At 35.7% G+C, this 12,344-nt stretch overlaps 1 protein-coding gene across 1 annotated transcript in view; it reads right to left on the bottom strand.

Annotated features, from left to right (window-relative positions):
* LOC108368844 (homeobox protein 10-like) overlaps nucleotides 1–12,344 on the bottom strand; it is a 323,531-nt gene that overhangs the window by 76,969 nt on the left and 234,218 nt on the right. The window contains exon 4 of the mRNA XM_017623781.1: nucleotides 4,707–4,752. Coding sequence (XP_017479270.1) covers nucleotides 4,719–4,752 — 34 coding nt within the window. The 3' untranslated portion in view covers nucleotides 4,707–4,718. The remainder of the gene's footprint in view (nucleotides 1–4,706; nucleotides 4,753–12,344) is intronic.

Here is a 12,344-nt window from a genome sequence, read left to right on the forward strand (position 1 = left end):
TCGTTAGTAAGTCTATTCATGATGAAATGTCAAAGCATACTGAGCATCTTTCTCTTTGACACCATGTCTGAAATCCCACGTGATCTGTCAAATACTAATGCATGAAAATCCTATCCTCAAAAAAATCACCCGTTAGTACAACAAGAAGCAGCGGCTCACTGAAAGTGGGTCTCAATGTTGTTGCCACAAACCACATTAAGCAGCATAAGTAATAAAGTTGTATGGCAGTTATACATAGTTGTTAGTGAACATGCAACTTTGTCCATGCAAAGCAAGAAAAGTGCGGCATTGTAGGCAGCGGCGGGTGGCTGCGACGACTGCGCAGCGTTAAATCGTTGCCGTAATAGAGTTGTGTATTTAGTTACAGGCTATAGGCAACCATAACGGGAGTCATTCAATGATTATTTAATCGCAAGAAATTGTTACAGCTATCAAATGCGTGCGCCATAAGCTATGAAGGCAAGGTACGACAAGTGGCGGTAGTGGATTCGATATACATATGGATGTATGTACTTATATGAAAAAAAGTAAAATTGTGCAACTTTATTTTTGTATTTACCATTTCTATTTATTGGGTTACGTTTTGCGGCAAGCTGTTGCATGATCATGCGGCTTTTTCTTTGCTTTAATGCCGATCGAAAGTCATAGCGACACAGCTGCTGCATACTCATTCCAGACAGCACGCACACGCTAGCTTCTTATCTTCAATAGCTGCTTTCCTTGCTTTCTCATCGCCTGCTCTTCACAACTACTTTTCCCCACTCTTTCTCTCTGTTCCCCTTTTCTACGTTTCTTATAAGAAAAACAGCGCATACTTCTTCTTTTCAGTCCACACAATCTCTACAGCGCTCTGCTCATATTCTGCTTCTTTTTTTTGCTGCAAGTTCCCCACGCAAATTTCGTTTCGACTGCCACAATGCATTTCTTTGTTGCTTGGATTTTTTGTTTCTGCGCCTCTGCGCTTCTTTGTTGCTTTGTTTATTGCTGTTGGCTTGCATTTTTATGCACAACTATTTTATTGCAGCTTTTGTTTGATACGATTACGTCGTGGACAGCCATGCGGTGTTATGCAATTTTTTGCATTAAACTCTAATGGAAATTGCAAATACACTTAAAAAGGTATAAGATAAGGCTTTTCTTTGCCGTTTGAGCAAAGGAGCATTCTATTTATGGCCTGGTTTGTCTTGGGTGCTTTTTGTCGTTCAGTGGGTAGTGAGATTACGATATACCTATATCTTAAATGGCTAGTTGCCGCAAGCCCAAGTCGGTTGATGATATCTGTTCCATAAGGAGGACTTGTGTTGAATTGGCTCATCAGAAGACATTCTGGTCTGCATCTGTTTAACTATTCGGACACTATTTTGATTTTGAAGAAAAATTCGAATTCGGGTCGGTCTAGGCCTTTATCATCAAAGGTCTCTGTAAAGTTTTATTTAACAGGACCACGAGATCGCACTTTGAAATCGACAGAACAGTCTCTCCGCAGCCATCAGTTCCATTTTATGCAGATGGTACCTGAACTTGCAGTGCCCTGTCAGGTACCCAGCGAGAGTTCGAAGGCTCTCCCGACCAAGGTCAAGGAGGCTTTCGGAATTCCTCTTGGAAGGAGTTAAGAATTTCTTTCTTTTGACTTAATCTAGTGGGAAGCATTCTGAGACTCTTCCCCGCCCCTAAGTAAGATGCATTGCAGAAAGGCTCGGGATCATGCAAAAGCATTTGCGAGACAGTCAGCACTTTCGTTGCTTTCAAACCGTTCATGTCCCGGGACGCACCACAGTGTTACTATACTTTGAGCTCCGAGGTGGTTTAAAAGAGTTTCACAGTTTTCCAAAAGCCTCCATGCGGTCCTAAATGAGTGTAATGAGCTGCCTCACTTTTCGATATAATATTTATTCTACCACTATTTGTCCCTACACGAAGACATTAGCGAACAAAGAATTCAACTGCGAAGACTTCCGCCTGGAATACCACCTTCATCAATCATAGATACATATTATCGCTGCACTGCATTGCCTTTCAGAAATTCTGACCTTTTAGGGATTTTAAAAGCATAATTTCGGTAGGGCGTTGTCTGTAAGCTTAAGAGCGGTATCTTCCAGGAATGGTTTGAGAACCTTTCAATGACCCTGAAGCTTCCACGCTGATTGTATTGGGCAGGACTGCCTTTAATGCCACCAAGTGAATCCGTTGGACAGATCCTGTGATGGCCACGCAGACCAGTCAGTGCAGTTTGCTAAAGGTGGCACCCGCACTTACTTGCTCACTTTTGGCCCCAGATCAGTGCTACATATCGACGCCTCCAAACCCTATTATGCTAAGTCTGACTAAGTCTAAGGTGACTTAGCATGGTATGATTTCGAGGTGTCGATATGTAACAACGACCATATAACTATACAGTTTCTGCCAATCATAAAACGTCCAAGTAGCCTCGTTCGTAGACCATACCACAGTCGACATAGTTGCCAATTAATAATCAAGTGTTGGTTATATGAAAACCTAACCCAAGATTGGAGTCTTAGTGCACTCTGCCCGATTCATCCGATACTACATACTGCAGTTTGTGTAAATTTCGTCTGTTAGGCTTTCCCAATATCATATAAACAGTCCTGATCTAACCGAAAATTTTTACGTGCAGCTAATAAATATCCTACAGCTCGATGAGTGCACATTACAAGTCTAAGTAGACCTCGTTTTAGACGTTGGCGTTATAACTGTCTTACCACCACACAGTGTATTGCATAATCATCTGCCACAGGCTAAAGACAATCGGCTAGCTGCCGCTGGAAAAGTCTTGAAAGTAGGTAAAATAAAATTGTAAAAATTCACAAACAAGCAACGGCATAGAAACCGCAAGCCACAAAAGCCGCAAGATAACGGAGAAACAAGAAAAAAGGAGTCACTGAGTGCATCAAAAATAAAAAAACCATAAATAAAATATAAAAAAAGCGAAATGAATGATGGAGAATTCATGACGATCATCGTCGTTGAACGTGAAAAGCGGAAAAGTTTGCAAAAGAGGCCAACAGCAACAACAACAACAACAACAACAAAGAAAACAAATGCAAAAGCGATTAGATAATAAACGGCAACAAAAAACTCTGTAGACTAAACGAAAACCAGTACCAAGCGAGGGCGGTAGAAGACTAGGCGGCATAAGCAGCACTGCAGATGGACGAATGTGATGAGAAGAAGGTATGTGTATGAACGTCGTGGGTAGGTCGCGAGTTGAATGGATGGCTGAAGTGCAGTTGGAATGCATTGAAGAGGGAAGCGCGCAACACCAGGCGTTGAAGTGGAGTTGCAAGCTTCGTTGTGTGTGTGTGTGTGTGGCGCTTGAAGTGGCTTGTGGCACAATTGCGCTGGATGGCGGTATGAACGTATGTAACTATGTATGGGTATCGCAGACAGCAAGCATAGAAATGTGCATTCGTCAAAAGCTTGTAAAGCGCTGAGTTATTTGCGGGTGGGGTTGGTGCGGCGCGAGAAAAGTAGAAAAGCGCAATATTATGCTTGTGTGTAGGTAAGTATGCATGTTGGCGCACAACTTCAATTGCGATTACGTAAGCGTGTGCAGCGAAATTGCAAGCGCTTTCCGGCAACAATAACAAAAGCAACAGCAAAAGCATTGCCGCCGCGCTGCTATCGTCGACTTTTATTTGCAACTTCACTTTTTTAATATTTTCGCTGCAATTTTTTTTTTAATTTTTTTTTAGTTTTTGCGCAAATGTTTGCAAATTTCAGTTTTCTGTGCCAGCAGTGTAGGTTGTGTGGCATGTTGCACAATAGCTAAAGCAGCTAATGAACGAACTGTCGGCTTCAGTGGCTTTCAGGCTATCTGTCTGTCGGTCTGTCGGTCTGCCTGTTCGTCCGTCCAACCGACGGCAACATAGAAAATGTAATAGCTGCGCGAAAAATGAAATGGAAATGAAAGAAAAGCGTTGACGACGACGAACGCGCCATGTGGCATGTTGCATGTTGTAGCGCGATAGCGCATTTGGAGTTCAATTGGGGCAAAAGTGGCGATTTTGATATTTCTCTTTTTCATGTGACTGCATAAATATTTTTGCTTTATTTTTTTTTGTTATGCTCCTGAGCAATTTGTAAATCTGTGTGTGTGTGTGTGTGTGCGCCACAACGCTTACCTCATATGAACTTTTCCGGCAAATTGTATGTCATGCCGCATGAACGCGCTTCAAATTTTTGGGGGTCTCGAACCCGCACTTCAGTTGACTTTTGCAAAGCGTTTATTGCGCTTCAAAAAGTTATTTTATTTTTTTGTATTCATTTTATTTCAGCTTCTTTCTATAGGCCTTATGGTGCTGGCTTTTGCTATTTGTTGCAGTTTTTTTTATTTTTTTCGTAGTTCATTTTATTTGCTATGCCAATTTTATTGCAATTTTTGTTGTTTTTTCCTTGTTTACTTTACTTGTAACTTTGACCGTTTACGCTGATTTATTGAGGAAGTGTTTTTGGGTTGCACACGAGTACGAGTAGGTACATACAATGTTGCATGCCACATGTATTTTAATGAATTTAAATAGCTGCTATAAAAATTGCTGCTCTAAAAAAGCATTTAAATATATGTGAGTGTGTTTATGTGATTGTTTGTTTGCTAAATTGAGTTGAATTACTGCAGAAAAAATTAACAAAGCAAAAAAAAAAATTATACAAATACTGCTGCCTTTTAGACTTTACTTAGTACTTACTTAATGTTGTTGTTATTGTAGGTGTTGAAGAGACAGTTTGGCATTCCTGTAAGGAAAGAGAAAAAATGCTGTTATTAAAACGCCTGGCAGTGTTTAAACCATACACATAGCTACGGTGTAAAATATATCTATTTATTGTATTTACTAGGGTGAACGCGTAAATTTTTTCGAAATGAATTTTTTAATTTTTTTTTTTAATATTTAACGATTTTCCCTCAAAATTTTAGTACACATTATAATAATGCATTTAGTGTAAAAAAATGCTAGGTTTTTCAAAGAAGTTTTCAAAATTCACGCGTTTTTGTACCTACTCCCTCACTGAATTCCAAAGGATAGTTTTCTTTTCTCACTGGCATAACTCCATAAAAAGTTTGGCCGATAGGTGGCGCAGGAGTCAAAATATTTGTGTACCCGTATTTATGGTCCGATATGATTCGTATTTGAAATGATATTACCTACATAGAAGGAAATAATTCTACAAAAAATTTAGCCGGTAGGTGGCGCGGTATGTATTAGAAAAACCCATATTTATGGACCGATTTGTTCCATATTTAGAACGTTTATTATTTTAATGGAAAGGTAAAATACAAAAAAAAATTTAGCCGTTAAGTGATCCGGGTCGGTTTTTTTCTTTTTTTTATTAACCACTAATAAAGGCTTGTATTAATTTATTTTTTACTACTTTTTTTTAATGAGGTACTTGCCTTTCAAATGTTTTTTTTTTTTGTTTTAACTCCACAATTGAAGGGCATCCACTCATTTACACACAATATCCTTTCTAGAAATTCATGCTTTTTAAATAAATCTTCTTTCAGTTTACAATAGAGTACGTTTTTTCTCCTACAAGCGATAATTATTACATAAATCGTACCTAATCACTGGGGAGATCGATTATTTTTGCAAACATACATATTTTTTAAAGTATTCTTTTATAAATTAAAATATTTATTCATTTTATGGTATTTATTTTAGTTTTAAAAGTACACAATTCAAATTTATTAACACTGGGGCGGTCGAACTTTTTCTTTAATTGGATTTTTCAAAACGATTCCTTTGAAAAAGTTTCTGTGTCTGATATCCAAAAATTTTTTTATTTATATAGATATATACGTACATACCAGAGTTGTGAAAAATGCATTAAATTTTTTAATGCATAGCATTTTAATGTAAATGAAAATTTCAATGCATTAGTTCCGAAGAAATAATGCTAATGATTTTTTTTGTATTAACATTAAAATGTTTAAATAAATGCTATTGCAATAATTGATTGCATTAAAATTATAACAAGCATTAAAAATTAACTAATTTTATTTTGAAGTAAAAATTCTTTGCTGACGTTGAGGGTAGAATTTTAAGGTCAAAAAAGATAGTGACGGACGTTAGGGCTGGTTTTCACTATGTCAAGTTCAATGGCATTTGTCGTTAAATAGGTAAAATCACATTGTCAAATTAGATCTAAAAAACGGTTTATTGATTGATTTAGATCAGAGTAGGTCCTCAGTCGTGTACATGCGCTGCTAAACTGGCTATCTGTCCGTTTTTGGCTCATACTTAATATATGTAATCGGTATGCATCAATCAACAAAAAATCTACAAAAGGACTCTGCGTTGCATGCACATTGGCTTTCGTTTTCATAAAACATCTAACAATGTTTAGAAGAATTTTTCTACAAATACACATAATATAATGAAGCTGAAAAACCTATTGGTAATTATTCCAAGTCCTTCCGAAAGAGGTTATTTATATTTTACTAGAAAAAAAATTGAATGTTTTTTAATAATGCAAACGGGCAAAAGCATTAAACATTTTAGTGCATTAAAATTTTTTCATTAGCATTAGCTTGGATAATTTAATGAAAAAAAAATGTCATTAGCATTACATANTTTAGAAGAATTTTTCTACAAATACACATAATATAATGAAGCTGAAAAACCTATTGGTAATTATTCCAAGTCCTTCCGAAAGAGGTTATTTATATTTTACTAGAAAAAAAATTGAATGTTTTTTAATAATGCAAACGGGCAAAAGCATTAAACATTTTAGTGCATTAAAATTTTTTCATTAGCATTAGCTTGGATAATTTAATGAAAAAAAAATGTCATTAGCATTACATATTTCAGAATTAATGCATTGAAATATTAATTTGCATTAAATTTCATAAATTAATGCATTAATTTTTTACATTAACATTATTGCTTTAAATACCATTAATGCATTAAAAAATTAATGCATTTTTCACAACTCTGACTCGAAGATGGAGGAAAACGCGGTTCTGGTCTATATTTCGGGAATTTCCAAGGGTGACAACGTCTGGGTGGTAGCAAGAGAACGGTAATATTTAATAAGAAGCACTTATGTATCATTTACTGTGGAATGTTGTGTTTATGACTTTTAATGGAACAAGTAGTTTTTAAGCAAATAAAAAATTAAAAAAAAAAAATATTCCGACGAATTGAAAACAAAACAGACTTCAATTCTCGTATAAAAATTTATGAGTACCGTTTATTTCTTTATGATGCAATAATCGGATTTAAACCTTTCCGATAGAAAAAGAATTATCGAATTCAACTGACGTGGTCCAAAGTTATGCTGTAACACACATAAAAAAAAATGAAAAAAAATATATATTAAAAAAATATTCCGACGAATTGATAACCTTTTCCTTTTTGTGAAGTCGGTTTACTGCCCGGCTACAACAAAAAGTTTGAAGGAAAATGAACTTATATGCCGAAAAATGGTTCGATACCTCCCATATCTGATGATAAATACGAAATTGTCGACATGATTTACAAAGCTTGGTTAGACAGCTTCTTTTTCCATAGCACTAGTATCGACTTTCCTAAAAGGGCCTTTAGCCTATGTACGTGTTCTCAGATTTCCTTTTCAGCACGGGGTCCAAACTGCCTGAAAGATTTGCAGTTTTCAATTAAGAATATTTCATAAAACTCTGCCATACAAAATGCTGCGTCACTATAAAACCGAATTGATAAAATCCTAAAATTATGCAACCAATTGGCATTTCAAAGTTGATTTAAGAGAACTACCGAAATATTAGAAGGAACCCCGAAAAATCTCGAAAAAACTACAAAATGTTCCGAATAAGTCCACAAAAAAATATAAGTAAACGTGTATTTATGTCATGTTAAATCAAATTCTTTCTAGATTTTTTTATTTGCAAAATAGCTTTTTCCGCAATCTAACCTTATTTGGCCTCTTATGAGTTTGAAAACTTTATTATTGGTTATGCACGCAAGTTATAGAAGGATCGTCAACAGAGGGTACCTGTAGTGTTTAAGCATACCGGAGAATGTTGCAGCCAACTTCATGTTAAAGAGTCACATTTTGCTGTATGTGTTACTTTATCAAAGTGTAAACAACATTTTCTTTCGTGTGACGCCTATGTCAGTTTTTTGCCTACGGATGGGAAGACCTTGTACCATAAGACTACTGTTGGTTCTGGTCGATGAAGAGCACCCTTGCGGCAGTACGCTCCACTTCAATTGATGGTAGTCGTATCAAAAAATTGCCTTTACACTCTCTTGGTCTCCAAAGACCAGCAGTTTGTTTTAGCGTAGTGTAGCTAGCGATTGGCAATACTTTCAATAAAACTTACTCAATGAACAATGAGTTAAGATTATTTCGTCTCTAAAATTAAATGGAATATTGACTGAAGCTGCTTTTTCTCCACAGGACGTCGCTACATGACTTACAGCGCATCAAAAAATCGACTTAATGAAGGAACCATTTCGTGAAAGCGTTTTTTCTCTAAATGGGCCAGTAAATTGTTCATCGAGAATACATTTTTTTGCTGGGATTACGTGAAGTCATTGGTTTATGTGATCAAATCAGAACTTCGAACACCTCGCGCGAACCATTGCCCAGATATGGCTACCATTGCTTGAAAACGTGGTCGAAGCTTACACTTCCCGAGTGCGCCACAGCCGAGGCGCCGACATGTACGAAATTATATTCAATTAATTAATTTATCATTCTTATAAAGTCAGTTCTGATTTTAAAAGTTTATAATGTCATTATTTTATTTTAATTTAAAGTCATATACCCCTAACCAGCACATTTAGTTTAAGTCCAAAAACCAAAAAAAAAATGCAATTTATGTGCCAATAGCAGCTTTTACTCAGCATTGCAACATTTGCATTCCTATAGGAAAATGTTTGTTACTCTATTTGAAAATAACGCTCATAAGAAATGCCTGCTTTCGTGTGCAGACCTCACTCAACATTTCGTAAGCAACAGGATTGAGAAACAGTAGCAGCTCACTTTCATGCAGCGCGCGAGCAATGCAGCACACAAACTTAACAACAATTAAGCTTTCTGGATATGAGCTTTTGAGATAAAAAAATTTACTTCTAAATTTAAAAAACCACACTCTCTCATAAATAAATTTTGTAGCGAAAGAAGTGAAAAAAAAACAATCAAATACATATTATACTCATATTTTATCTGTAAAGCAATGTATGTATCACTACGAGTGTTACAGTTTTCCTGCAACTGTTGCAGTTGTTATTGGCCCCACAATAATCTACTGCTGTTCTAGAAAAATGCAAGTAAATGTTATTTTGTTATAACAGTTACTGTTACCTTTGCTGTCAATATATAAGTCATAACATCAGCGTTATACACATAGACTTGCATTACCACAGAATTGCTGCTTGCACCGGTATTGCAGAAACGACCTCCTACAGGTCTTTGACCCAATGAATAACAGTGAGAGCTAAATAAAACGAACACAAAAAAAAAAACACTGCAGAATGTATAGCGTGTTGATAGCTTAGCGCTCAGTGTTGACAGCTGAGTAAAAGTGCAGCGCAAATGCAATGCAAAATCGAGCAAAAACTATGTAAATAAAAGCAAATGCATTGAAAAGCACGGTTAGGTATTGCATGCGCTCTCAGCTTTTTATTTGCTTTAGATTTTTTGTTGTTGAGAATTTGATGAAATATGAACATTAAAATTTACATGCAGTGCTCGCTGCTGTCTGTATAGTTATAACGGACAGTTTTGAAATTATAACGAATATTTATGTGTAGGTAATTGCATACATATGTCAAGCTTTTTATGATTTTTGAAATTTTTGCTTTATGCTTTACCATCATTTCCGCAAAAAAATTACCTACCAAATCAACGAAGTCCATTCCAGAAAAAAGTTTCCAACAAAACTTATGTATTTTTGTCCGCAGAATCTGAATCTGTCCAATAAAAAAATTAGTTCAGCCACATCCGGGCGAAACCGGAAGGCGGTAATGCGACCAAAAGATAGAGCAACCCCGACTTGATTATTAATATTTTTTCGTTTTCCTATAAAAACATTTTCGTCCTGGACAAGTTGAAGTTCGAAGGTCATTTATGGGTTGAAAAAGACACTTCCGAGAAAAAAGTTCAAACAAAAATTATGTATTTTTTCCTGGAAGTTCTAATCAGTAGTAAAACACGTACGTCTTGTTTAACAAAAAATTGACTTCCCATCAGTTTAACCCACTTCGGGTCGAAACCGGAAGTCGGTAATACCACCAAATTATAGAGCATCCCTGATTAGGTAGGTCACATTTTTGCGTTTTTCAATAAAAAAAACATTTCCTTACATTTTAGAGTTAGTGAATAGGTGGTCTAGGACACCCTGTATATCTCGGAAATGGATAAAAAAAATATCTGAGTGTCTATGCCCACTTTCTATCAAAGGATTTGAAGAGATGATTCTCGAAGTATGAGCAGAATTTGTTTGGGATAAATTTCTATACCAATTTGGCGCGTTTCCTCTTCACACGCAACGGTTTAGTAATTCTGAAGGTACTACCTGCGACTAATATGAGTTTCATTTCCCATAATGCCTGTGGGTTTTGTAAGTCTGGTCTGCAAATCCCAGAGTCGCGTTTCATTTTACTTATCTAATTTTTCAACAACCAAAAAAAAATTTCGGAATATTCTAATAAAAAGCTAGTTAGCTATGTAAGGTTTAAGGACCAGATACAATTCCTGCATTAATAAATACAGAATTTAATAAAAGTATGGGAATTGTAAACCCCGACGAGAAGAGAAACCTGAGACCCTAGTCGGAATGGGAACTCCGATGTACCAACATGGTGGTACACCACTCGCTAACTACATATAGCGGTACCTCGGCTGAAAATAACAAAGGAGACGAGAAGCCTAAGAAGAATATGGCAGATGAACGCATGCCTGACGAATGCCAAATTTGAGTGTGTTCTACCCAATCTACAAGACAGGCGACCCCGACACCCGCGCCAACCACGGCGGGATCAGCCTTATAAGTAGAGCTGATGATACCCGTGTGCCCAGCTGGCCGATAACCCGGGTTTAAGCGTTAGCGAAGAGATATCTCGCCATTCCTCTTCCTCTTCTGCAAGCTCAGAAGGGCTCTTCCCCGACCTTAAATATATTTCTTCTTGAAACCCAAAGTCCTGGATGTGTTCCAAATTCTTTAAAAATTACGTAAAGGGTCTGGCTTATAGGGTCACGAATACAGCGTACATTTCTTATAAGGATATGTGAAAGAAGAATTTTGAAAAGTTCAGGCAAACTACTAAGGAACACAAAAGATAGAAACAAAGTCAACCACTTTATGGAAAGCATCTGAAAGTGACTGCTTTTGGCTTTACCCGATTTTTTATTATATACATACATACTTGGTATTCTCTTTTACCTTCACCCTTGTAGTTCCAAATGCCAAAAATGTTATAAAATCAGTGCCAAATAATACTTCTACAATCGTAAAATTATTGCTACCATGTACCTTTATCCCAAGGATGCGAATAAAAATATAAAATTTTAGCATGCAATATGACGTAAATATTTGCAAGGATTTCTCACACAAAATTTTGAAACCGTAACCGTTATCTTGACCTGAAAAGGAACGAAGCCGAGACCGTTTCAAGCACAGGTTTCAATCGGTTTCCACAAATTTATAAATATAATAAATAAAAACTTCTTTGAAATCAATGATTTATTTAACCAAAATCAGCAATATTTTGCAAAAATTCTTGCTAAGTTGTAAATAAGTATTGCAAAGTAACTTTTTGCAAAAAGCTACTAAAAAGATGCCTAATAAATTAAACCTCCGATCTCCGATCGATTATTTGGAAGAAGTCATTTTGATTTTAATTTTCACATGTATAGTTGTAAAACGCTCAAAAATGAAGGGTTTCATAATTATTTAGTAAATATTTAACTAAAATAACAATTATATTTTAGTTTTCATACAAAAAGTAAATATTTAAGTGAATTCGGCGATGACTTTGTTGCTGTGAACCGATAATCGATTAATTATATTTTAGAGTTGATATCATCAGTGAGCTGTAATTTTTGATTTTCTTTCCTCAACGTTTAAGGCATTGTGATTTTAAATATTATCAACTAAATTTTTGCGAAAATCACGCCTACTTGTATGTATGAACATATATCAAATACCTATCAGCAACAACCGTCGTTATATAATAATAAACTAATTTCTGCACTTAGATCTAAGCAAATGTATAATTGATTCAGAGGAGAATTTTCTTGTACTTTTTAACTTCATTTAAAATTTTAAATTACAAAAAAATCTCAGAATTAAAAAATTAAAATTTTTTTTTTAATTTTTAGCAGCCCTGTTCTAAAGAAAC

This window comes from Rhagoletis zephyria, unplaced genomic scaffold (assembly GCF_001687245.7).
Source record: "Rhagoletis zephyria isolate East Lansing unplaced genomic scaffold, Rhagoletis_zephyria_1.1 Rzeph_scaffold_00054, whole genome shotgun sequence".
NCBI lineage: Eukaryota > Metazoa > Arthropoda > Insecta > Diptera > Tephritidae > Rhagoletis > Rhagoletis zephyria.